This window comes from Tinamus guttatus, unplaced genomic scaffold (genome assembly GCF_059628265.1).
Source record: "Tinamus guttatus ecotype Peru unplaced genomic scaffold, ASM5962826v1 Tinamus_guttatus_pri_ptg000079l, whole genome shotgun sequence".
Taxonomy (NCBI): Eukaryota; Metazoa; Chordata; class Aves; order Tinamiformes; family Tinamidae; genus Tinamus; species Tinamus guttatus.
This window is the reverse complement of record NW_028288613.1, coordinates 4,711,552-4,738,989: the sequence shown is the minus strand read 5'-3', so window position 1 is coordinate 4,738,989 and position 27,438 is coordinate 4,711,552. Positions and strand designations below refer to the sequence as shown.

The window sequence follows — 27,438 nt, the reverse complement described above, 5'->3', positions numbered from 1 at the left end:
TTTTGCAAATGGTCTCATTGATTTGATCTTAGCAGTAAGTGCAAGAGAGAAAAATCAATGCAGTACCCTTAAAGCACAGGGTATATTGCAGGCGTTACCATATGCACACTGCTTTAAAAGGAAAATTACATTGTTGGCATGAGTCAAAGCTCAGTGAAGTCAACAGAAACATTCCCATTGGCAACGAAAAAGTTTTCAAGAGGAAGAAGGAAATACCAGAGTCCTTCTTCCTTTAGAGATAACAACTACAGCTATGATATGAAAATGTTATTCCATCGGAAAGTGAAAGATATATTCAGAAAAAAAAAACACTCAATCTAAACTAATTTTCATACTTTTGAATAAAGTTTTCATATTGTTGTCCAAAAGCTAATACTGATGCCTGTAGTTTTTCTATTTTCCCTTGCAAAACATAAAACATACTTCTAAAAAACTATCAGTTTAGTGCATAACATAATTTCTAAAAAATACACTAAAAATCAGTAAGATATTTCAGCAGAGGAAAGTCATTTAAGGGCCCTTCCTGCACCACAGTTAGTTAAACATCTTACATGGTTCGGGAGCTGCCATATCAGATTAGTAGCGGTTAAGGATTAAGCAAATTAAAATATCTGCTTGCGATACTGTAAGCCTTCACCCATGGATGGGATTTCTTAAGAGAGTAGAGACATATAGGCATCATGGATTTATTATTCAAAATTGAAAGGATGAAGCTCAGCTAGAACAAAAACTAATGAGAGGTGGGATGGGCAGAAAGAATCTTCTGTAGCTCCTTTGGCAGCAAAAGGGATGGCCAAAGAAAACACAAACCTGCTGCTGAAAGTACGGGCGGCCCTGGGAGCAAGGGCTTAGAATAGGCTGAGGTTCAGTGCCTTTTTTTGCCTCTCTTTTTATGGGATGCCTCACTTAGAAACGAGCATCTTGGATAGCAAAAGAGATAAGACTTGAGCATGAAAATATCATGCAAGCAAGTAGGAGTGCTTCAGATATGTCCTAGGCAATATTATCTGCCAAGAAGATGGGGCTGATGTTCACCCGAAAGTCAGCAGGAGCAAGAAAGCCTCCCAAACAGATAAACAAGAAGTCTGACCACTTCTTAATCAATGGAACTGATAAACAAAGATCCTTACATTCCTTCACACTGTCATTTTCAACATTGATATTATTCATCACAAAGAGTTGCATATTTTTCTATTCCATCCAGTCAAATGTACTTTCAAGGGTGCACTGTTGTTAGATCAGATTAGATCATTTCCCATTAATCAACACTTAAATCTGAATCAAGCTGCAGGCTGCCAGCTAACACTGTGAGAGTGACTAATTGTCACTTCACACATTTCCTTCCTATTAGCTTTTGTCAATGAATTGCAAAAATGCAAAATTCCTTTTTCTTTATTTTTTCTTTTTTTTCTTTTGTTTCTTTTTTTTTTTCCTAACTAAAGCTGACACGACATAAAGCTGCCATAAAATATCTTCTCATCAGTGAAAGCAAAAGTCCCTGCGTGTCAAGAGAACACGACTCAAGGGGAAAAAAAAAATCAAATGGTGTTCCAAATCAATGCAACAAGGGCAAAACAAAGTCTATCCTTGAATGACTGCAGGGAGCTCTGAAGGATTTCAATGGCAACAGTATGCACTGCACTAGACAACTAAACTGCCTGGAAAATGTGTGTGGAATGAAGAGGATGTGGCAAATGGAGGTGAAAAATATTTAGCACATGGTAAGTCTGGATTACCAAGACACAGAGGAAAGGGACGAGAGGAAAACTAAAGGGATATGATTTGACCCACTGAGCATTCAGTTCTAGTCTTCCGTCAGTTCAGTTCAGAGGCACAAGTTTGTCTTAAAATATGCCTATGTCCAATTGAATATATTTAATGTATACCTTAGAAGCCAAGTACATGCTTAAATGCCTTTCAAAATTGGATGCTCAGCACCTTCCAAAATCAGGATCTTGCCTAGTCTTGAGTGTGAACTTTCAAAGAAGGAGATTTTTCATTTTGATGTGTAGCCCTAATAACAGGTATATTTCTGTAACACATTAATGTAGAAATACTTCATCAGAGAGAAAACCATCCTTTCAAAGAATGGTTTGAAAGCAGTGCTGCTCACTGATAAGTAGGGTAATGATGATTGCTCTATCTTTATTTGTCAGTTGAAGGGGCTCTCCTCCACCATGGACCATCCCCTTCCATCAGTAAATCCTCTCTGCTAGAGTGTGTCCAAAAAACCACTTGATTTGCCATCACAGAGGGGAAGTAGAAGCCTCTGGCAGGGTAAGGAAACTCCTAGAATGGATCAGCCCCTGGCAGAATGGACATTTTGGAAAGCTCAGCCCTCAGCTGCTCGTTGCCATTCCTGCTCTATTGCTGTGAGAAGTAGCTCAGCAGCTACTGATGCAGCAGCCACTCTCACCTGAGTGCGTGGAATCTGCAGCAGGGAGCAGGGTATCTTTCTTATTGTCATATCCAAATAGATAATTATTACAAGACAAAATTAATTATCTTACTTAAAAGTCTCTCCAGGCTTCTCAGATAATTAATTCAAAATATGTGTAAAAGGCAAATGTCACATGTAAAAGTCAAACACTTAGTTTTTCACCAAAAATGAGGAAATGCTAAGACTGGATATGAGATTTGTTTGCACTGCCTAGAACATCACAAGAAAATATTTCAGACACACAGGTGTGTACATACAGCACCTAGAGGCTCGATTACCATGTGAGCAGTGATCTAGTTGACAGTTTGTAACATGCACTACGCAGTTATAACCCTCATGTTTTTCCCATACAGCCTGCTTTTTTTATAGAAGTATCTATACTCCTTGCACTGCAGCAAGACAGAAAACCAGGCAGGGGCAAACAACTATCGATGGGCTAGATTCTAGGAACATATAGAGGAGCTTATAGATCTGCTATGATGATAAGACAGTAGGACGCAGATGGGACGGTTCTATGTACAGGCTGCATTTTTTTTCTTATTCTTTTGCAAGTGTCAGTGCAGATCATCCAGACTGACAGAAGCTTTGTGCATGAGCAGCATCCTTCTACAGAGCCGGGGGAGTTTAGTAGATGAAATTTGCATGTTCTCTGTAGGGAAATAAAATCAAACCTGTCATTAGCGGAACAATTCCATTATACAAAAGAGAAGGACAACTCAAATTTCTGTTAGCTTAGGTTGAAAACTATCTCTCTAGGCTTGCTTTTCCCATAAACTTCACAGTTGTTCTTCCTCCCATGAGTCCCCTTTTAGCTCACATCTCTCTCTCTCTCCTACTTTCCCTTACATTTTTCTCCCTGGAATATCTCATTTTTTTTCCTCCCTTACAAAGTCATTTGTTTGCCCTAAAACTCTTAAAATATCCTAAACATGTCCGAGGCAGTGCTGCTGGAAGAAACCAAATACTCTAAAGAAGTTTCTAGTGTTTATAGGCATGTAAATAATTCTGCATTGCACTTACATATATTACTAGTAAAGAAGAATCCTAACAATTAAAAATAAATAATCTAAGTAATTTGACTGAGGTCAACTTTTTTCCATTCTGATTTTCAGTGTCCCCTCTCTGAAAGGATCAGTCTCTCAAGCATGAGCAATCCTCCATGTCCTCTTAGCTTTCTTCTCTTCATCTCCCAAAATAAACTCAGTGACCTTGCTGTGTCCCCAGGAGAGCCATCCCCTCTCCCTTGTGAGTCCCTGCCTGTGTATCTGGGCTCTAGACTGGCATTAGGCTTGCTAAGGCCGTGGGCAGGAGACGCAACAGCTTCCTGTCCCACCTGCGCATTAGGTGATTTGTTCTGCTGCAGCCCAGCTAGTCAACAAGCAATTGACCCAATTAGTCATGCTGAAAATCAGCTCTGCTTTTTCTACCACCATTTCCTTGGATTGTACCCAAATTGCTGAGAATTAACTTCTCAAGAATCTTCCTCATCTCCCACCAGTGAAAAACTCAGCCTCCAAGCACTCAAATCGGGCTTCACACATTTCCCTGTGAAAAGGGGAATGCAGCAGCTACCACCACCAAGAATATCCTGTAGTTGTGAACCATCAGCTTCCCTGCAGGGTTAGGGCAGCTTCTCCCCAGCAGAAGTTCCAGTGAGGCTTCTACTGAGCTAAGCAGTTAAACAACCTCAAAGGCTCTTTGCTGCTCCACACCCTTTCCTCTCTAGGCAGCTAAAACAGCAGGGCACAGCCTTGTCTGAAGGACAACATCTGTGTGTCTAACTGAAGAGACACTGGTATGAGATCTCCTGCTGCAATCACAGCTCTGCTCCTTGCTGATTCTGTATGAAATCTCACAAGACTTTCTCTTCCTGATTAGGCTTCTTTTTCTTCAGGTATTAATGCATTTTGCTTACAAGTGAGAAAGCTGAGAGCATTACTCTGCTTTGCTAGGAAAGTTGTCTGCACCTTCTACTTGTAAGAGTCTCTGTGCATCTGCCTGAGTTCCACCCCTTCCTAATATTTTTTCTTTCATTTACTTGAAATGTACTTTTAACTCTAAGCACTGCAAAATAATAAAGGAAAAATACGATAAGGCATGCCAAATATTTATCATGCTCAAATACAATAAGGCATACCAAATACTTATGATATTCTTTCTTTCTTTGCATAAATTCAGTTTAGATTTTGCTACAATTAACTTTTTTTTTCTTTATTCTGACCTCATTTTTCCTATTTCAAGGAAGTACTTACTTTAAACAAATGTTATAAAGAGCCTGGGTTGTTTCTTAAAACCTTCCTTGCATCATTCAGGCAGTATAAAATGTCAGATCCTGGTAATCAGCGGCCAGATTAAACAGTGCTTGTAGAAGGTCAGAAGAGCTGGCTTTTTCACCAGCCATATCCTTCTCCCATGACTTTAAAAAGGGTGTCAGAAGAGATACACAACACACTGGAAACAGGATAGCAGAAGTCCATGTTAGTGAGATGATATTCTTGAAATGTACATTGGAGGAACCATTATGTGAAGGCTTAGACTCGAATAAGTATATAAAATAAGGAGATGTATTTCTCCCTATAAAACTCCCTCCATTTGACATTTAATGCAGAAGAAGATTTGAAACAAATGTGATCCTGCTGATAACAAGCATGATCCTGCTGATAACAAGCATGATCCTGCTGCCAATACTGTTCAGACATCAGAAATATTTTCTCACTCTTCCAAACCTGTTCACAGCTGGGTTGCTCTATGTCCTAAAGTGAGCTCTGCTCAAATTGAAGGATGGAACAAAAAATAGGGCATTCTAAGAATTCAGATGCTGCAGGCAAAACACACAGATGACTGGAGAGAAGAACAGAAAAAAAAATGAACAGAGAAGATGATGAATTTGGAAAAATGAATTAAGAGAATGAAGAAAACTTACACAGGAGCAAATAAAGCTAAGAATATACTTTGGAGAAACAGCAGCTGTGGCTTTCCCTATCATAAATATAAAAGCATAATATACTCTTCAGGGTAAAGAAACTGCAATAATTTCTAAATAAGGTGCATGTAGGAGAGAAGCAGAAGCATGGGGGAAAAGCTAAGGGGTTTGCTCAGAAGAATCTCAATGAAACATAAAGCCTTCCTCTCTTGTGATTTTAAATTCTCTCAACTATCCCTAACAAGAGTTCTATAGTGGCACATTTAATTTATACAAACATATTTTTAATCTATGAGCATGACACTTCAGTTCCAATCTTTGTTTTAATGTACAGGATAGGCTTTACTACCTCAAATGCATTATAGAAAGATCAAAACCTAATTTCTGGTGTCTACTGCCGGCTGGTGCAGCTGAACATGCAGTCTCACCCTCACCACTCATGCTAAAGCAGAAGTGTTTAAGTCAAATACACTAGCACTGCATTTGCCAAAAAAAAAAAAAAGCCATGAATATGCATTTTATCAGAAAATGTTGCATCTCTATTTTAGCTTCAAAGCTTATAATTCAGTCATTCTATTAGGTGTTGGTTTCCTAAAGAGTTTTGTTTATGCTGGGCCCATTACTGAAAATTAAGAATCTTTTGCAGAAAGTCATTTATGAAAAAGGACCGATATCTCCATTACCCATGTTCCTTCTGTAACAACAATATTTCTATATTTTGGCTTCATATTTTGCAGTCACTGAAAGATGTGTGTAATTTTCTTATATATTTGTAGCACTATGGTGTGTGGCCACTGAGTGAAGCAGAGACTATTTTTGACTAATATTAGCTAGATCATTTGCCACTTTCAAGCAAACTAGGACCTAGGACAGATACTGCTGAGGTTGTTTTCTGAAAAACAAAACAACACCTGTGAGAATGCCTAAAACTAGGGTAAGCTACAAAAAGAAAAATATTTACATATGAATGTTAAAACAATATTTCCTCAAAGAAAGACCAAATACACTGTTCTGTATCTATCTTCTGTGTCAAAAAGATTATTCTCTAAATTTCTATAAAGTATTTCAAAAGTGCCATTAGAATTACTAGTGCATCCTTTCATTCTTATTGATGTGACTAAAGGAATGTACAACGGTTACACAGTGAATATGATTCCTGCAAAGCATAATGAATGTCCTCGCCTCTTTTTCTCCGGCTTAATAATCAAAAACTGTGTGTTTTGTTTATCTTGTGTTCATATGACTTGTTAGTCAGTGTATTTTTTGTTTTGATTGGTGTTCTACTCTTCCATTGCCCTTTGTCACTTTATTCAGTAGATAATTTCCCATATGACGATCTCTGAGTACATTTTATGTAACCTCAGTGAACCCTTTTGACACTGCATGTCATAGATGGGACATTAAATTACACCTTTGCACAAAAATATAAGAATGAAAATTTTACTGGTAGTAGGCTTCTGATTGTATAGTTAATGTGTGATTACCCTTGCCAGAATGATTCCTTTTGGTATTTTCAGATTTTTAAAGTTGTAAAAAGTTAATCTTAAAAATGTTAATAAATATTCTTTACCAATATCAAAATAAGCACTGTCTGAAATTTAGTGGGAATAACCAGTATTAAGTCTTTGCCCCATAAGTTAAATTCATTTCTTTTTTTTGTGTAGAACAGGGCTTCTATAATTTTGGCAAAGTTCTAAAAATTACATATCACATTAACCAATAGGAAAAAATAAGCTGAAATAAGGAGAATAACTATTCTTCTGACACGTGAAGATAGGTGCTGCTTCAAATTTAGTAAATAGGAAGCTGGTTGGCACACAGGATTCATGTCAGTACATTTAATGTTTGTGGCATACTCCACTAGTTCTCTGCATTGATATAAACTTTTTCTTAAAGCTTGGAAACAGAAATTCTGAACTTTTGTTTTACGGTCAGTCTTGTGCATCAAATGACACAACAGGAGATCGCTTTAATAAAGCAGGGTTATTTTTGAATAGTATTTGTATGAGACACCTAATTGGTGGGCAGAGTCAGCAGCAAGTGGAATCCAGAGGGCAGGTATTCCAACTCAGTGTCAACATTCCTTTTCCAGGGCAGGGTTATTACTAAACAAATATGCAAATCTCAAAATAATACAAGCTGCTTGGTAGCAATGACCTTTCTTTTTCCTGACACTGAATGAGGCTTAGCCTTTCCTACCAGAAACTTTTCCTTCCCCTCTCCTGTCCATGTTTCCTATTTGACAAATCCTGCTTTTAATTTTTTAGGTCTGTTTGGATGTAAACATCCAAAGATTCTGTCTCATAAAGCTTCAGGAAAAGCAATGAACTTGATGATGTTAAGGCTGTGATTTGATTGGAACATCACTAACTCGGTGCTGAAACAATTTTCCCTTGTGTTAGACACTGTTCCTGCAGACCATCTGTTACTGACACCTCTGTACACCCATTGAATTCTCTCTGATTCTAAAGGTATCTGTGAAGCCAACTGGCAGAATGGAGGATGAAGGCAAAGCTCTTCAGCACGTTTCATTTTAAGTCTGTGGGACATCCTATTTATTATAACAGGATTAATTATGTTACTTAACAAGGATGGACTTAAGCGTACAATAACTGCTAAGCAAATGTTGAAATGCAGTGAGCAGTGCGCTCCGAATTCCTATTTCCTAGGGTGCTGAATAGCTGCCTAAGCCCTTCTCTCGCCCAATACCTGCTGGAGCAACCCGAGTTACTCACACGAACCCGTCCAGGGCTCTGGCTGCTGCGCACGGGAATCCGCCGGGCCAGGACAGGACAGCGCGGGAAGCCGTGAGGCGTTTCGGAACCAGCACCTGCTGCCGGGGAGGACAGAGAGGCTGTTTTACACACTCACCCCCAGGAAAACATAGGAGACCCCGGGATGAACGGCCAACCCACGTTGGATCCCTCCAGATCCTCACTATTATTTTACTTTTACTTAACCACACCCACCCCCAGCAAGGGCATCAGAGAGCTCAGATCCCACTAATAACATTTTTAAAAGAAAAAAAAAATCACAAACTGTTTACATACAAAGCTATATAAAGATATAAAGCCTGGAAAAACGACTTTTTATAGACATTTAAGGGTCAATCTTTTTTTTTTCTCAGAAAAATGGTAAATCCAGACAGAGAAAGAGATGAGAAAATTAATTTCCCAGCACTTTTAAAAAATTCCTTATACAAGCCTTTATTTTTCAAGACACTCTACAGACGTACTTCAAAGTGAGCCACTTCCCAGCGCCTAAACGTCCGGGATATTTTGGGCTGTGCCCGTCTCCGTGTGAATGTAACGGGGAACGAGAGGGCCGCAGAGAGGAGGGGCTGCCCCGCTGCAGCACCGGCAGCTTCCCGGGCCTGTCCCCGTGGGGGCGCAGAGGGGCGAGACCAGCGCGGCCCTAACGACTGTTAACGGCCGTTAACGGCCGCCCGCTCCTCACGGGCGCCGCGCGGCTGCTTTAAGGAGGCGGCGAGACGCTGACGGGCAGAGTCACGTGGGCCGGAACCCGCGCGGGAGCGCGCACACCCCCCTCCCCTCCGTGCGCGCGCGCGCGGGAGGCCGCGCGGCTGCGGCGCGCCCGGATCCCTGCCCGCTCCCTCCCTCATCCCTCCCTCCCTTCCCGTCCCTCCGCCGGGCCGGAGGGCGCCGCGCCGGCATGGAGCTCTTCCAAGCCAAGGACCACTACATCCTGCAGAGCGGCGAGCGCGCGCTCTGGTGCAGCCGCCGGGACGGCAGCCTGCAGCTCCGAGCCGGTGAGCGGCGCGCGCCCGCCCGGGGGGCGGGGGGCAGCGCCTCTGAGGTGGCGCCGGGCGAACGGCGGCTCAAACCGCCCCCGAGCGCCGCGACCCGCGGGGGCTCCGCGCTGAGGGGGCCGCAGGGCCCTCCCGGGCTGCCGCCGCCCGGGACGCGGCTTCCCCGCCTTCCTCCCCGGGAGAAGCTGCCGCTTTATGGATTTATCGATGGATTGGGCAGCGTTTCGCGTTGTCGCGATAGTCCCCCCGCAGTGGCTGCGGAGAGTATAAACAAAAACTACCCCGGAGCGGGCGCTGAGGCTAATTGCAGGCTGCGGAAAAGACCAAAAATCCCTCGATATTTCTTATTTATATATGTATATTTTTAAAAATTGCACGTAACTAAAAAGAAATCTCAGGCTGCAGCTTTGACTCCAGTGCGGGTCCTAGCATCCTGTCCAGGGTTAGTCGCACGAAGTCAGCTGTGCTGATGGACTCTCCGCCTGGGGTATCATCCCTGGAAACCAGCTCTTTTGCAGCAAGGTGTATATTGCGGGGGAGGAACTATAATGCAGCTGACTGTTATCGTAAAGATGCTTTAAATAGCTGAGGGCTTCCCTAAAATAGTTGCATGTTGGGTGGATGTTGCTTACAGCCCTCTGCACTGGGGGTAAGAGGGGAAATGCCCACCCGTGTGGGATGTAGTTATCTGTGTGAATGCAGTGCATCCTCACAGGATTTTAAAAGGCTGGAATGACCTTGTATGTAACAGAAGGAGCCCCTGTTTATCGAAGGGATCAGTCTTCAATATTGCACATTTGTGGGTTGTTACATCCTTGTTGTGTTAATGCTTCTCCTACCAGTTCTGTTAGTTTGTTAGATACAGTCCATCTTGGGCTACTATCCCTTGCTATGCTTTTGTTAGCAGCTTCTTATCATTAAAGTTCTGGCAGTTCTTTTATAAGCAACCTTATAAGGTACTTGATGTTAGGCCAGCAACAATAACAATATTGTTATACTGCTCATTGGTGCAATCCACATTTTTTACTTTTAGACTCGCTGCAGTTATCTGCACAAGCACAACAAGTTTCTCCTTCGCTGCAGAATAACAAAAGCACAAAGTAGCAAACTCATCTTGCAGCTTGTGGTGTGGGAACTTCAGCTCAAAAGCGAGAGCCCCTTGTGTTTACAGAGCCGCTGCTGCGATTTCCTGGAGCCCGGGAGCTTCTCGGAGCCTTTGCCAGGGCCCTGTTGAGCAGGATTTGTCCTGGGAAAACCTTTACACTTTCAGCCCCTATAAACCCGAGTCTTGCTCAGTTTGATGCTTTAACTCGAAGTCTCAGTCTTTCATAGAATTGTATTGCAGTCACATTTTCCTATTTCAGTGACTTTGAAAGCTGTTTTTGTGCTGTGACATGAAATACCTTTGGCCTATCAAAAGCAAGCCTGGGAAGCGCTGTTCTCTCATATATGGCATTTCTTTGATCAGTACTTCTTGGTGGTGTTAAGACAGCAGGGTATTCTCAAAGTTGACAATTTTATTAGGTTTGACCATTTAGAAGCAAGGTCACTGACGGGAAATGAATAAATAGAGCTCTGTGCGATGAGTCACTGCTACATTAAAATGAAGTCACAACCTGTGTTCATTGACGTGTTTAATGGTCTGTCAAATGATGTAATTTACTTGTCTGAACTTGTGTTTTGGAAGCCTGGGTTTTATTCTGTCCCACAGTGGCTATTCAAATTAGTTTGGATGCATATACAAACTGAAAGAGATAAAGACTGGCAAATCTTGCTAAGCATCACTTACATGGTGGAAGGTCTCAGTCTAAAGAGCTTAAAAATAAGCTTTGTAGCTTTTTAAGCTTCCTATACCAGCTTGAAACCTGATAACTTTGAAAAGTCTGTTTCTGGGTCCTGACTCATGGAGAGTTTTATTATTATTCCTTTTAGAAGCTTAAGCAAGGAATTGGCAAATGTTAGCTCTAAACAAAGTCTGAGGCTTGTCCTAGTTTGAAGGTTGTCTGCCTGTATTTACAAGATCTCTGGTGCTTTTCTCAAAAGTGAAAGCACTAATGAGTCACCTGTATAAAAAAGAATCATGAATCACTTTGGCAACATCAGTGGCTATTGGGAATTTAGCTGCCCACAGAGCAAGGGTAAACACACTGTTTTACCATACTTTAAGTAACTTTTAACATCAAATCTTGTTCTGGATTTCAGTTTTAGGTTACTTTGTTTATACTTTACTCAGCTCCTGGCAGGGAATCCTGTATAGGTCAGAAGCATGGATTTCTGTTATCTATGATTTAAAGTATATGTGTGTGTAAGTATCAGTAAAGAGTCATAGAATTGAAGATACTGAATTCTAACTGCTTTCTGACGCAGAAAAAAAAAAAGAAATGGAATGAGACCTTTCTGTTGAGGGAAAACTAACTACTAATTCTTCAAACTTTTACCTGTTTGCTTTAATACTTCAGAGAATAATGCCAAACTAAAACAAAGATTGTGAACAGTTGCTGCTAAAGCTGGTGTAGTAAACACTTTCTCCATCCCTGAGGAAAAACACTGCTGTATAAATCTGAATATTTTGATGCAACTTCTGAGCATCAGTGCTCATCAAGATGGATGTTATTGCTCCTGCTTTAAAAGGCAGCATTGGGCTAAGATGTGCTCTTAACTCTGGAACTGTAACCTGAGGCAAATGAACACTCATTTTCCATACTTATGTGTGTTTGTGTCTTTTTTTTTTTTTTTGGTTAAACTGTGTTAGAAGCTTGTGTAAGCAATTTGTTTTATCTATTAAACTGATTTGTATCACCAAGTGGGGCAGTACATTAGGCATTTCAAGATTCAGGCAGAATTTGCTTGCCATAGCTTCAGACTTATGCCTGGCTCTAGGCTTTGCAAGGGCTTGTGGTTTTTTCGGTGTGTGAATTCTGCTGTTCTCGCACAGTTGGCTCCCTTGTTAATCATATGGGTGAGGTTTCAGCTGTAGATGTGAAGAAAAAAAAAAAAACTAAAACTCCTTAAGGTGACTTAAAGTTGACTTCCGCTGAACTGTGGTGAAGGGCAACATAATCTTTCAATGCAAATGTTTTGGTTTCAGAGGTGACTTAGTTTTTGTGGTCTTTAATCAGAACTGCTGAATGCACAGGAGAGACCTCCTGTTGATGCAGTTATACCGATGGTATATACTGAAAGGTGGTTTGGCCACGCTGATCTGGGGGGAGGAAGAAAGGATGCTCTATTTGCTGAGAGATTAGCAGCCCTGGCCGTGTCCTTGAGGAAGGCACAGAGTCTTGCTGGCATGGGAACGCAGCACGCACATACTTCCCATACTTCCCAGATGAGGTTTTGTTAGCCTCATCTGAAGGTTTGGGGGTTTTTAGGAAACAGTCTGAGGCACAGGAGGAAACTTAACTGGTAATGGAGTGAACCGGGAGCAGGGAAACAGGCCTTCCCTTGCTGCACTGCACAGCAATTGCTGCTGGAGCCTTGAAATGTCAAGGGACTTTGCCATAACTTTCATTAAATACTTCCTTTGAACAGTGAGACTGCTCAGATGGTGGTTTAGAACTTTATTTTACATGCAAAGCTGCAGTATAGTGTCAAACTGAATCCATGCTCGATATTAAGCTATATTTGAGACTGTTGTGAGGACTCCTATTAAAGTTGTGTCTGGAGACTCAGACTCTGGAGTTTGGCATGCTTTACTGTTTTACTGTTTACATGGTCATGTTTTTCTTTAGTTTGGGGATTTTTTTTGTTGCCAAATATAACTGAAGGATTTGAGACTACTTGCAAGCTATTAAAAATACCTAAACGTGTTGTGGTTCATTTTTGAAGCTAAAAAGAATCTCAATTTTGCATACACCACAGGTTTGGAAGGGGAGTAAAAATATAAGCTTGTAACTTGAAATTTCCTTCATGTTGATTGTGAACTTGCTGTAAACTTCACTTGTGATTCAATAAATATATGAACTCTTCTAAAAATGTTCTGTATTTGTTACACATATATTTATGGCTGCTCTTGTGAATGAGAAGTCCTGAACAGATGTCTGTTTGTTTTGTTTGGTTGTTTTGTATATTTTTATATAGAATCTTGGTACAGTGATCTGACTTGATTTAGGATGATGTAGCTATACTTTTGATTTTTTTTTTCAGTTGTGATCCAGCTGTATTATTTATACCTGCAAGTGTTTTTTGGAAAGTTCTAAAACAACAAACTAAAAATGCAAAGTGTTTGCTTAAGGATATGTGTATGGTTGTGTTTTTTTTTTTTTTTTTCTCTCCTCTGCTTTTCAGCTGTTTGAATCCTCTATGAAGAGTGTTAATTCCTGTCTGTGGAAGTAGGGCCTCCAGCTGATGGTTGTTATCAGTACAATATTTTTTGAGAATTGTATCTGCTTGATGTACTATGAAACCAAATACAATGGAAGAAATCTCAGAGATAAGTAGCTTTTGGATGGACTTCAGTAGGAGATTATTTGGGAACAGCATTCAGCCCCCTTAAGAAACAGCAAAAAACCTTCAGATGAAAGGTTTAATTTGGAGCAAGAATATACAGCTAATACTGAGTAGTAATATTCCTGTTTCCCAAATATCTCTATTTAGGCCATCTCACCCCCAAAACCTAGGAGAAGGGACATGTGTGTGTTTTGAAAACTGTAATGAATGGAATTCCCCTTGGAATTTTTAAAAGTTTTCCTTTTAAGGGAGAAAACTGACTTGCACGGTCATTTTCTTCGGGTTCTGAACAACTGAAATCAAGTACCTGTAATATACTCTGAGCTTGAAATCTTGTGCTTTGTGAGTAGTGCAATAAGTCTTTATCTCTGATGACATGTTGGGGATAAGCCATGCTAGTGTATGGAAATACATCACACCACATACGCTGGTGTTGTGCTTCAAAGGTTAAAGCCAATTCTGGATGGGCCTTAGAAGTAGGGGACCTTGCCCACGAGGTAGTGGTGAAATGCAACGTGCTCATCTGGGGTTAATGGTTACCCTCCAGGTTATTTCCTTGTGTGTTTCGCAGCCTTCTCGCAAACCATGGATGTTTAAATGCTTCATATAATGAAATCATTTGCAAAAATATTTATTTTATACAATCATCTTTATTTTTTTCCCCTCCTGTTTAGCTGTTGAGAGGACAAACCAAGCATGGTACAAAATCCTTCACTTCAGTTCCTGAAACCACTGTGGTAGCCACCCCTTTAGGGGGAAAGTTTCTTGCTGAACAAAATTATGACTTGTGGAGGGAGCTTTTGAGTAACGAGCTTTTGGGTATAATTCTGCTATTGGGCCTTGAAATAATTGTTCTGAATCCATGCTTCTCAGTACTTTGCTTTTGAATTTGTTAATTAGCTGAGTAATCTGAGAAAAGTTAAGTGTGGAGTGAGAAGAAAAGGTCTTAGTGAGGGAAAATTGTGCCTTGCTGAACTTGGCTACACTGCATCTACACCACTGTTTCCCTTAGACCTCTTAGGAAGCATTAACGCAAAGTCACTTTACAGGAAAACATGGCAAACTGATTTTTATAATCTTGAAATCCTTCTGCTCAGTTAATTAGTGTTTCTGTTTAGGTCTTTTAAGGGTGGGATAGCTTTTCTGCATTTGCTTTTGCACATAGCTCTTGCTGTTTAGCCAGCCTTTTAAAAACAGATATCCTTCAGGAAAAATGAACTTAGTGTTTAAGCTCTAGGTTATCAAAATTGGTTCTCAAGATAAATCTTTCTCAAGATTTTCAAGAGATGCAGGCAACTTGCTGTTCTCCTAGCTCAAAGGATATAGCTGCAAACAAATTGATCTTTAATATATCCCTAAGAAGCTCTCATTTTCAGTGGATATTTCAATTAATATTGTTTACTGCAGACTAACATGTTGTTAATTATTAAAGAAACTTATTTCTGTGACATTCATGTCTTCTTTTCCTGCCTCCAGAGAGTGTGTGCCTACTACAGCCTTCAGGGGAGGAGAAGGGTAAAATGTGAATGGGTGCTTAGTCACTGAATATTAGTGTTTCTTGCATTTTAGAATTTCCTTTAAAATTGAATAGTGGTGATTCCCTTAATCTGAATAATATCTTTAAACGTTCTCAAAAGGCAGAGGGGAGGAGGATGACAATTCTAATCAAAACTGTGGCTGAAATGAGTGGAACAGCTTCTCACATCTAGAAATCTACTGGAACAAATGCTCCTTGGAGGGAAGAGATTTCATCTCCTTCCTAACCCCCCCCCCCCACCTTCTTCTTCTCCAAAAATTTTTACTAGATTATTTTTCCACTTTTTTTTTTTTTTTTTCCCTAGAAGTTAGGTATTCCAAATTAACTTCTGAGTTCCTTTGGAGAAGAAAAATTCACTGTGTCGTCCCTTAAAAATGGATTTTGTCAGAAGCCTTATCTTAACTGTAAACTCCCATTCTTGCAAGCTTGATTCCAAGTTCCTGAGATGGCCTGTTCTGTAACTGCAGATGTGACCTCACATGAAAATTCAATTGATTTTCAGATTTCAGCTGATTTAATTTATGCTTACGAATACAGGAGTTACAGACACTGACTTTATTTTTTATTTTTTACTGAGTTAGAGGTGATACTACAAATTCCTAGCTGATAATCTCGTGGGAACACTGCTTGGGTTGCAACAACTTTGGATTTCAATTCCAGTATTACTTGCTGTTGGCATGCACAGCTGCAGTCAGCACTGAGCAAGATAAAGGGATGCCAGAGTGAAACAACCAAGATGGCAAAATATTTTCCTCCATATGAATCAGTATTTTCCCTTCTGAAATGCTGTATGTGGTCAAGTACTCTAAGATCAAGAAAGATGATGATTTAGATGATTGGAAACAGTGGGGAGCTCTTCACTATTTGGTAGCAGTTCCATGTTGGTTCTAATTGTAATAAACCACCTAAGTGCTCTAAAGAAACTTTTTTCATGCAGTTTCCTGGGCATTTGCTTCATGAAAATGATGCTCCTGTGTATTATTTCTTGTTTTCCCAGTCCTTAACAGATCTTCTCTGTACAGTTGCTCCCTGCTCTTTCTTTCTCAGTCCTTTGAGAAGCTGGAGCCAACTGTTACCCTTTAGAAGGCAATAGCTGCCCTGTGATGCTATGGAAGACCGTGGGATTACGGATGACACAGTTTGGAGCAGAAGGGATTAGAGGGGGCCAGGAAGGGTTTAACATTCCCCTGCCTGCACTCTCCCACCCCCTGCTCATTAGTTACCAGTACGGAGATTCCTGAGAAACGTGGAATTTGAGAGGTCAGGAAACACGCTGGTTTGGCAGACCCTTGATCTGCGTGGTGGAAGCTTTGCCTCTTTTAATTAACAAAAGGAGGTGGGGGGGATTTGAGCCTCAAGTACATGCCTGGAAACAAAGCACTTTCTTCCATACGGATATATGCCAGAAATTGGATAGCAATACATAGAGGGGGGGAGGTAGCTAGAAAAGTCATTTGAGATAGTCAGTGACTTTTTTTAAGCACTTTTTAAAAAGTGCCTTCATTATTTAGTTGAATCTCCTGTGAACTGTCTTAGAACCTGGCCCTGAACAACTGGCAGTAGTAATTTGCCACCACTGCTTTAATATAGGAATTCTTTGTACAACTTAATGCCAGATACTCTTGAGACGAGTGAACCTGTTCAGGGCATGTGTCTTGAATAGCCCTTTTGCATGGTGGCTCAGAGGCATTTTATAACTGCAGCAAAAAAACCCAAGAAATGCTCTTTATCAAAACGAGGAGTATGAGCTCACATTTGTTGGGTGCTTTCACTGGGACTTGCATTTAATTGCACAAGACTTACTGCAAAAAGTAAGCTAAAAATACAGATATCTTCCGCGCTCAGCATTAATATGTGTCCCACCAGTCTTGTGCTCCAGGGTTTCTGTACTTCTTTGCTAACTTTGAAATATTGAAGAAATGCCCACCAGAAAGGAAATTGCCTCTTCGTTTTTCTAGATGTGAGCTGGAAGGATATAAATCCTCTAATGTGCTGCAGCTTCACTGTTGAGACAGGCACTATACGAAAACCAAATGGAATTACTGTACGGAAAACAAACTTCTCATTGAGACTGGAGGATTAGGAAGTTGCTTTGAACCAGGCTGTAAAGTATAATAGCAATGAGAGGATTAAACTGGGATCTTGGAGGAGGAGAGAAAAAAAAAACAGTTTACAAGAGGATTTAAGAGCAAACTGGAGACATTATAAGCTTAAAAAAATCAAATCACCTGTTTCCAATATTCTAACCTATGCAGAACAACATTTTGATTAAGTAATTGAGGGCTCTCTAGTCTGTAACACTTAGAGTTAGATTGTGTAAATAAGTAATTGAAACAAGTCAACTAAGGAATATTTTATTTACTTATTTTTCCCCATGCCGGAATTTTAAAGAAGTCTTGAAAGTGAATCTATTAATAAAAATAATAATAATAAAAAAAAAACCAAAAAAGCACCATTTTTTCCCCCATAAGTTAGCCTATTTTGGGTGTGCGTGGGTGTAATCACTTTTGTTAAATGGCAAATATGTTTGTGAGAATCAGTACCAGCAGGCTATGATGGAAAATTATTAGGAAATAGCATGCATAAGCAAAAACTTAAATGCATACATGTACTTCTGTATAAATTGAGCTTGAAGAAATTCAGTGACCCTTTAAATGTTTTCTATACTGAGCACATTGACAGGAAGTAATTTGTACCAGAGGAATATTTCAGTGTATTGAAAAAGCAGTATTTCTGAAAGCTAATTTTTGGCAAAGAAGGTAAGAGTATTATGCTCCCTAACCTAGGACAAACCCGGAAGATAAGGAAGATGGACTTGCTTATGTGTGCAAGGACAACACGTGAACAGAGGGGCCACAGTTTAGAGTCGGTTCTTACTGTAACCCCACGCAGAGGGAGGATTTAACTCTGGAGAGTTTCTAGGAGCAGCGGTGAGGCCCTGGAATGCATACGAGGTGGCAGAGGTGGAGACCTGGAAGCCGGGAAAGCTGCCTGGGTTCCTCTTTCCTGCAGTGTCCCGTGCTGACTTCCAGTGCGCCGGCACTCGAGGCTTGCAGGAACGCTGGACTTGGGGGTGCTGGAGCTCAGCCTGAATCTGAATGTTGGAAGAACGTAAAAATCAAAGTGTCTGCTCACCAACAGATCAGAGACTCCGAAGAAGAGACTAAAAAGCCAATCTCTTGTGGATGCAATGGGTGTCTGGGGGGGATGGCTGTATACCCTTCTGCACCTTGGGATGTTGGTGGACAAGTTTTGTTCCCAGCGTCAATAAATGACCATTCATAAATATGCAGCTTGTTTCTTTTTTAATATCAAGCCAGTGGACATGCTGTAAACCTTTCCAACCTAGAAGCTTTTGTAGATAGTAACAAACTTCTTGTCCTTTTAGGAACAAAAGAAAGACATTGTCTTTCCCTTTTTTCTTGTGCTGCTAGGAAATAAATTGTCTTTTTTTTTCTAGTTGCTGCTCTCTGATGGAGGTGTTAATTGCATTTACTGACTTATTTTAATTAAAATATGTAACTTCTGAAGGTTATTCTTTGCCACATTTTATCACTCTTAAAGGTGTTACACTGGTCTAAGGGGTGTGCACAGGCTGCTGGATGTCAGCAGCAGGTATCTGGTGTGATACACTTTTCATGTAGCATTTTATCAGTTTGCATTGAATGGTGGGTGGCAGAAGTACCCTTCACAGCGAGCAGCTGGTCGTGCTGCCTTTCTCTCCTACTTCCCCCGAGAAATTCCAGTAAGCCACAGCAGCAGGCTTAGAAATCCTTTTTAAGTACATAAAGCTGAGGCGTTATTCTTTGGTGTTACTGCATGTAACTGTGGAGCTCGTTTAGTCAAAGAGGAAATTTATGCAGATGAAACTGATTGTAGCAGGATTTACATGGGAGCAAGCTGGGGCTGCAAGTGAGTATCTGTTAGGTTTTATCTGGAGCTGCTTCCTTAACTGTATGACCTATATTCAATTTCACTGTAGCTGTGTAAAATTGTAATTAAGATTAGAGACTCTAATGGGTATTAAAAGAGCTAACTATATATTAAATTGACTGTAGAGCAAAACTATTTTGTATTTTTCTTCCCAAACTAACCAAGAAATGTGTGGTGTATAGCATCAGGAACAAAGCATTTGGTCAGTTGGTTAAAGTAAAATAGCTACCTGGTACCTACTTGATATCGTGTTCAATTTCAGCTTGTTCTGCATTTTATTCTTGCCAAATTACAGCATGTTTTCTACCTGCTATGTGGAAAGGTGACTTGGATGACTGTGTTGATTATGTTGTTGAGTTCATGTAAAACATCTGAACACTCTTCCTTTTGCAGCCACTGATCTTCTGTTGGCCTGGAACCCCATTTGTCTGGGCCTGGTGGAGGGAGTCATTGGTAAAGTTCAGCTTCACACAGGTTTGCTTTTCTCTTATTTCTAATATACTTTGTTTTGAAGTCAGTGATGCTACAAACAATTCCATTAAATATGGAATGCACGATATTATGTAACCTCATAAGGAAGGAGTACTCCAAATCAAATCTGTTAAAGTGATTATTGTCGCTGTAATATACAAATTCTTTTACTTTCCAGAGTGTATATTTTATCTCTTTGTTTTGTCAAACTTTCTTAAATGTGAAGAATAAGAATCGCTAAGTCAAACTGAGGCACAACATAAAGCTCAAGAAGGTACAAAAACATGTTATCAAACAACTTTGGAAGTTTACTTAACACATCAGTAGTTTCTGTGCTGTACTGCAAAGTTTCAATTCTCCACATTAACTGAAAACTCAAGGAACAATTATCAGTTTGGGAGATTGAAAGTAAAGGCACATTTAGCAGCTTCTCTGTAGCTAAATAGGAATATTATAAGGAACAGCTGTAAAATAAAAATAGGAGCAGAATGCACAGCAATTAATAAGCCTTTCTTTCTAAACAATTCTGGTAACTTGACTAAGTTGTTACCTTTTCCAGTATAATAAGGTCCGTAGTCTCGTGGCTCTAGTCAGCTGCAGAGTTTTGTAAACAAAAAATACATATTTATTTCAATTCTAATATACCAGCTTTGCCTAGAAGGATTAATCTATGGGTGGAACTCTGGATGCATCTGCTGACAAGTAGAAAAGCAAGCCATAAATTCTGCTGCTTTTACTCTCTGCTTTATTTTTGAGAATACTTAAGCTCTGCATTTAAAGTAGTGGCTGGCAATATGATCAATACAGGTAAAGTTTCAAGTGTGCCCTGGGATAGCAGCATGTATTAAGTGCTGAAGTGGATCAGATGTTTGGTCTGTCAAATAGAAACAGATACTGTATGGGGAGGGAAATTAGATGGGTCTCATAATCATTTCTAATCTAGTGATTAAGCAAGTATTACGTTAGGATTTTCATAGTTGATGAATATAGCTCTAAAATTACTATAAATTCAGGTGCTGGGATCACTAGCATATCCTGCTGTGAAGCAGGACACCATCCAGTCCTTCCAATGCAGAAGACATCTAGGGAATTCAGGTGTGGCTTAAACAACCAGAATGCTGAAATTCCAAAAGATATGAAGAAAGAACCTCCATTCTTTTTTTTTAGTCTGGAAGAGATGAAGAGCCGCAGCCTGCTGAGTTGTTCCTTACGTGGCAGCCATGACCCTTTCTGGTTCTAGCACCCCTCTCCTGAAGCTGGGAGGGCTGGAGCTTGTGCAGGATGGGACATGGGCCATGCAGGCAGTGGAAACCAGCCCGTGTTTTATTTCCTTCTCTCACTAGTTCTGTGCAATGTCAGATATACAGCTATTGCAACCTCCAAGTCTTATTCCTGAGAGCTCATACCTTATTCCTGAGATGGGCTCAGAGACCATCCCTTTCTAATGTTTACAATCACCTCCCCTTTCCAACTGTCACTTGATCTTTTATCTAATATTTTCCCCTTTGCTCCTTCTACAGATCTTTTCAGCCCTTGTTTTTTTAATCTGGTGCCTCAAAGTGGTTCTGCCTCTTGTCATCTCACTTTCCCCCATCCATGCTCCCAGATGTTCAGCATAAATTGATGAAAATGGCTGAGTTTCCTTAACCTCTTTCTGCTGTGGAGAATGCTTCTTGCTCCTTTTTAGTATGGTTGTCTTTTGATCAAGGGTGCCTTCCATTTGGGCTGCAGTCAAAATACGAAGGTCCCCTGAAGTCATTGACATGGTGGTTCTGAAACCTCCTCTAGACAATGAGCCCACTTGATCCCACAGAACCACACTCGAATATAATCCTCCCGCCAAATCATCTAACATTGTGTAACAGTAACCTGTCTTCATTACTTATTCTTGTACCAATCTTTGTCACTTGGAAACTTTATCAGCAGAAGTTATATAAATATTTAACAGCGCTGGACCAGGAACTATTCTCTAGACTTCATGAGAAAGCTGTGCTGTGGAAGCTGGGCAAGATGCTGCTTCCAGAATCAATCTCTATCCACAGGAACAGTGGGACCATGATTTGGCATCCCATCCCATCTTGTAAGGATCAGAGCTCTTCTTTTGAAGTTAGGCTCCTGTATGGGTTGTCCTGCTCAAAACTTTGGTTTACTAGCTGTTTTTGGAGGGAAATCTTATTTAAGAAGCTTAGCACATTCTGACTACTACTAGAATCTGACTTTAAGTACTGGCATGGCTGGTTGCACTCTTTCAAGCTGTCACCAACCCCACGTGTACTTTAATGTCTTGGGTGCAGATCCTTACATGTTCTTGAAAGACTTGCTTACTCTAAGAGTACTTCAGTATTGTTAAGAGCCTGGAAAGTCCCTGTAACCAAAGTCTTAAACTCCTTAATTTAGTACTGAAATCGAACTTAAATTATCCCATGTCTCTTTTTTTCTTAAGCACTCAAGCAGCTGACGCATTAATTTATTTTCAATGAGCAAGGAAAAGAAGCCCGTCTGCTATAGAGCCTCAAAATAGACCCCTGGTGCCCCAAAGTGTCTCTGATCTCTTCCACTAAACTCGGTCTCTTGCTTTTAGGAGGAAGTGTTTGTGTTTAAAACTTTCTCTGCATTTTCCATCTTAAACTTCCACTTTTGGCTCATCAAAGCCTGGCATGCAGCTAGCAACCTGCTAATTGAGCTAAGGGATTAAAACAAAAGGAGCTAATATCCAGTCACTGTTAGCAGGGGAATGTTAGTCTTCTGCTTCTCTCTTTAAAGTGCTGAAGTTACTACAAGCTTTCGCTTTTCACCACTTCCCCATGTGGTGATGGAAAAAAAAAAATCATTTTTGTACCTAATTGCATTTCCATAATGATATTGGAAGGAACATGCTGCACTAGAGGTAGTCTAAGCACCATACATGAAGCAATGTTGAGTTTATCCCAAATGGACAACTTTGAAATGGTCATTCTATTTCAGAATAGTGATTTCTTTTTATAACATGATGTAATACTGCAATAACAAATAAACATCCATTGGATTCTTCTAATCAATAGAATCTATAGCACTTTATTTATTTATTTATTTTTCTATGGGAGAAACTTCTTATTAGTCTAAGTGAATGTTACTTTATAGTTAAGCTTTATTATTTTTTTTTTTTTTGCAGATTTACCATGGTGGTTACTTTTAATTCGTCAGAAAGCGTTGATTGGCAGGCTTCCAGGGGACCATGAAGTATGCAAAATAACAAAAATTGCAGTGATTCCACTTTCTGAAACAGAACCTCAGGATCTGGAGCTAGAGGTATGAAAATATTTGCATTCCTCCTCAGAGGAGATTGTACTTTCTCACGGCTGCCCTTGCATCCATCGTGTTTTGGAATCTTAATCTTATAACTCAACTATAAGAGAAGGTTTTGATTCCTCCAGAACTTTGGCTAAAGGAAAAATGAGTGACTAATGTTAATTTACATTGTCATTTAGGTGAGAAATTGAGGTGAATCTGGATACTTGAGCCATGTCAAATGAGGCAGATTTTTCTCACAATAATAGTGGAAAAATTCTTTTGTAAAAATTAGAGGAAAACTAGGCCATAGAGGGAAACCTGCATGTTTCCCCCTGTGCTTTTGAGCAGCTGCTCTAGGTCTGTGGGCTTCTGCATGGGCTTGCTTTTGTAGACATCCAATAACACTTCTTTGAATGCGTTAAAGTATATTCAAATATTTACTTTAATTCATTGCTATTGCTACTACTTAGCTCTGTAAAAAGCATCATTTTGGGATAAACAAGCCAGAGAAGATTACACAGTCTCCAGATGACTCGAAATTTCTCCTGAAGACCCTCACTCAAATTAAATCAAATGTGTCTGCTCCAAATAAAAAGAAGGTAAGATCTTACTGTTTCCCTGGGGCAAGGGTATGTGTTTTTATTTTGTTTTGCTTTAGTTTCAGAATTGTTTTAGTTGATAACGTAAAGATTGTGGTGCGTTGTCAAAAAAGATCATTAATAAATATGGCTTCAAAAGAGAGCTAGTAAAGCACTGCAGTATGACAGCTTTTGTCTTGAAGTTAAGTTTAACTTTTGATTATTTAACTGCTGGTTTCCTTTTGTCTTTACATAATTCCTGGGCAATTCATAGTGCTTTTTCTATATGGACTTTTTCTCTAGTAGTACTTGAAATTTCTGTAAAAGGCCATATTTAAATAGTCTTTTTAAGCATTAAAGCATTCCTCTAGAGTTGAACACAAAAGATGGCTTTCCAAGACAATCTTACTGTATCATCAGGACATTTTTGACACAATGCTTAGTTTGGGTTTGAAAATGTAAAGAATACAGAATACCAACTAAAGTTGGGATTGGTAAATGCAGTATCTCTTAGAATTTAGGAACACTCGAGAAACTTGCTCTGTTTCTTTAAATCCTTCATTCAAGCCATACGGTTCCAAGTCTGACTCTGCTCTGAGCAATTGTCACAGTGAATGTACTTTTATGATGGGCGATATTTTTAGAAGATGCTGGCTAGTAGTTATCTCTACTTGCAACCTTAAAACTGCTCCTCAATGAGAAAATAATTGACTGGAAATGTTAGACCCAGCATTTAGTAAATGGAGTTAGAATCTCTTTCAATAAAAGAACAAAACATAAGAGTTCCACTACTTTTTATTTCAGATTAAAGAAAGTAAAGAAAAAGAAAAGCTGGAGAAGAGATTACTGGAGGAACTGTTCAAAATGTTCATGGATTCAGATTCCTTTTACTACAGCTTGACCTATGACCTAACAAATTCAGTACAGAGGCAGAGCGCGTGTGAGAAAACTAATTTGCCTCTGTGGAGGAAAGTAAGTGCTTTTTTTTCCTTAAGAAGATGTGCAATGTTAAATATGTCGGCCAAACCTGCCAGGACACATGCTGTGTATTATCCACAGCAAGTGGATATCCACATTCATTTCTTCCAGATATGTATGTGCAGTTGTAGTGAATGCCCTTAGCATCTCTAGGAAAGAGATCTTCAAGGCTTGGCAGAATCTTTTTATTTTTATTTTGAACAGGTTGATGACAGATTCTTTTGGAACAAGCACATGATTGAAGATCTCATCAGCACCGATGTGAGTTGTATTTCTTTCTCAGGCTGTGTGTATTATGAGTACAATTCGGTAGTTAAGAGCTCATAAAAGTTAATTAGCAATCTGCTTGGCAGAGAGGGCAGCATCAGGACTGTCTGTGTGAGCAGCTGACTTCCTGGGCAGCTGACACTCCTTCCCTCAGCCAGCCTCTGTTGGGCCTGCAGCCACTGCTAATGAATGAACACCAGCCAAATTCACAGATTATTTTAATAAAGCAGTGCAGAATAACTTGTGCTGTGCATAATAGCTTGTGTTGAATCCTGAAGGAATATTTAAGACCTGCTTATCTTGGGAATGGACTAACCCTGGGCAGAACTGATTTTCTTTTTGCGCTTCCTTATTGAGGAAATAATTTTTGTCCTAAACAAGAAAGTTTTGTTTATCTTCCTAAATGGAGATTATATTGTTTATATACTTTATAAGAGTGTGTATGTATATACAATATGTACAAAAATGTCCTCCCTGCCACAGAATAGCTAATCAACATAACTAATGTAGAACAAATTATTAAAACCAGTTCAGAATGAAAAAGCCTCCCCACAGCTAATGAGCACACAAATTCAAAAAGGTGCAACAACGTTGTTCTTCAATGTGTGATCTTGCTTCATTATATACTTCATTATAATATGCATTATATGCTTCATTATAAACGAACCCCTCAGGTCAGAACAGATTCTAGCTACTAAATGCCAACATAGCCCAAATATATTAGGTTCTCTTAAAGCTAAAAGACATCTTACTCTGTCCTTTTTGTTGTTAATGATTTTGTGCTCTGTGGGATTAGAGCAGCATAAAATTTACGGTATATGAATTTATGGGATTAGAGTAGGATAAGCATAGATGTTCTGTCAAGCTTCACACAATACAGGAATTTAACTACTTGGATCTTTGCTTCATAAGATGCACGTAGATAACTTTGATTAACATGGGGGCTTGGATTCAAGTTCTGTTTAAGAAGTGGAAGTTTTAGGATGAAATGTGATAGAAAACTGATTTCCCAACAAGTTGCAAGTTCAGGTAAATACTTTGGCCATTTGTATTTAGTGAACTGTTTTCCAACTCTGTGGACATACAGAGTAAAAGTGCTTTAAATCAGAAACTAGGTGATCTGTCTACCTTTTTCTGCTTTATTTGAATTGCCTTTCTTAGCTTTTTGACACAGATAGCTATTACTCTAAGCTTATTTAATAAAACAGTGTTACATCAAAATTCCCTGTAAGGAAGGGAAAGAAGCTTTAAAACTGTCAAGAGTACTAGGACTCTTAAATCACTAGAGTACTTGGAGTAAAGAAAAGCTTTTTGCCTTTTCTTGCTTCACCATCACAAGTTCAACACTCTCTCCATGCCTCCAATCCTCTGCTTTAAAATCCCTACAAGCAGCAGAAGGAAAGATACTGGTGTCTTTTTTAGAAATCAGATACAGATGTCACACAACTTCTTTAAAAAAAGAAGAAAGTAAAAAAAGGAATATTTATCAGCTGTCAATACGCATGATAAGAGTGGAGCATTTTTAGGTGATGTGGGATAAATTACAACCAACAGGCTGTAAATGTATGTTCTTTGTAACCTTCAGAATGCTGAAGTGGATTTCTGGATTATCCCCATCATACAAGGATTTGTGCAAATTGAAGAACTTGTAGTAAATTATAGCGAGGCTTCTGATGATGAGAAGAGCAGTCCTGAAACTCCTCAGGAATCCGCTTGTGTCGATGACGTTCACCCAACCTTTCTGGTGGCACTGATCTCGCGACGGAGTCGGCACAGAGCTGGTAAACAAACATAGTTCAGGGCATCAGAAGGCCCGAATGTTGCTAAACAGCTTGTAAAGAGACTTTCTGAATGCACAGGAGGAATATAGAGGATAAAGCTCGAAAGACAAAGCTGTGTCATTGAGCAGAGGTGGATGTACCGTCAAAGCCTGTGCCATAGCCCTTCCTGCCTGGGAGGGGAGCTTCCCTGGTCTCCTCTTGGGCAGGGAATGTGTCAGGGAACGTATCCTTGGAGATACACTGCAGATCTGTTCTGGGATAAGTTTCCCTCTCCTATTTTCAAAGAACATTCTGATCTGAATACTGCTTACAGCTCCAAGCTGATATTGATGATTCAGCGGGCCTGGGTGGGAATGAAATTTTCAAAGACTTTCCTTTAAAGGCTTAGTAGCAGCTCAGTAGGGATTTTATTAAAAACAAGCAAACAAACTTCAAGTACCTTTTCTCTCTCTCTCTTTTTTTTTTTTTTTTTTTTTTTTTGCCTTCTTCAGCTGAAGCAAAAGTGGGCAAGGCCAAGCTGTCATACAAGGACTATGCTTTGATCTTGCTCATTTACTTATTTTTACAGCAGCAAGGCAAATTAAGCTCATTTCCTGTGTTTCAGAGAACAGGAAGAAAGACCAAATTGTTTTAGCTGGTCCTGTTCCTTTCTGACCCTTTCCAGGCTGTGAGCACTTTCCTAATATTCTTTACCCAGTTCAAGTCCTCTTGTCTCTCCTACACTGCCAGTCTTTTTACACATCAGGATAAGAAAACCTGCTGAGCTCACTCCGAGACTGGCTTTTTCATTGCAGCTCAATTAAATGCATTTAATCCAGTTCCAATGATCAGAGCTTTTCGGAGTAAATATGAGATGGTGCTAGAATAGCATCCACCTTGCAATGAGTCTTCTGTAGGCTAAGTTGCTTTAAAAATACTGAAACTGAATTGCAGGGTAAATAGCTCAATTTGCTCTTCACTATTGATGACATTATTAATGACATCTGTTTCCTAGTTCAGAACACAGATTGTGTAGAGCTTTTTCTCTTAAAACGAGAGGATC

General features: G+C 39.8%; 1 protein-coding gene across 1 annotated transcript in view; it reads left to right on the top strand.

Annotated features, from left to right (window-relative positions):
- The first annotated feature begins 9,027 nt into the window (after window positions 1-9,027).
- Window positions 9,028-27,438, top strand: part of INPP5F (inositol polyphosphate-5-phosphatase F) — a 31,882-nt gene continuing 13,471 nt past the window's right edge. Inside the window, exons 1-7 of the mRNA XM_088520086.1 lie at window positions 9,028-9,132; window positions 19,445-19,525; window positions 22,674-22,810; window positions 23,263-23,391; window positions 24,175-24,342; window positions 24,553-24,609; window positions 26,201-26,396. Coding sequence (XP_088376212.1) covers window positions 9,036-9,132; window positions 19,445-19,525; window positions 22,674-22,810; window positions 23,263-23,391; window positions 24,175-24,342; window positions 24,553-24,609; window positions 26,201-26,396 — 865 coding nt within the window. The 5' untranslated portion in view covers window positions 9,028-9,035. The remainder of the gene's footprint in view (window positions 9,133-19,444; window positions 19,526-22,673; window positions 22,811-23,262; window positions 23,392-24,174; window positions 24,343-24,552; window positions 24,610-26,200; window positions 26,397-27,438) is intronic.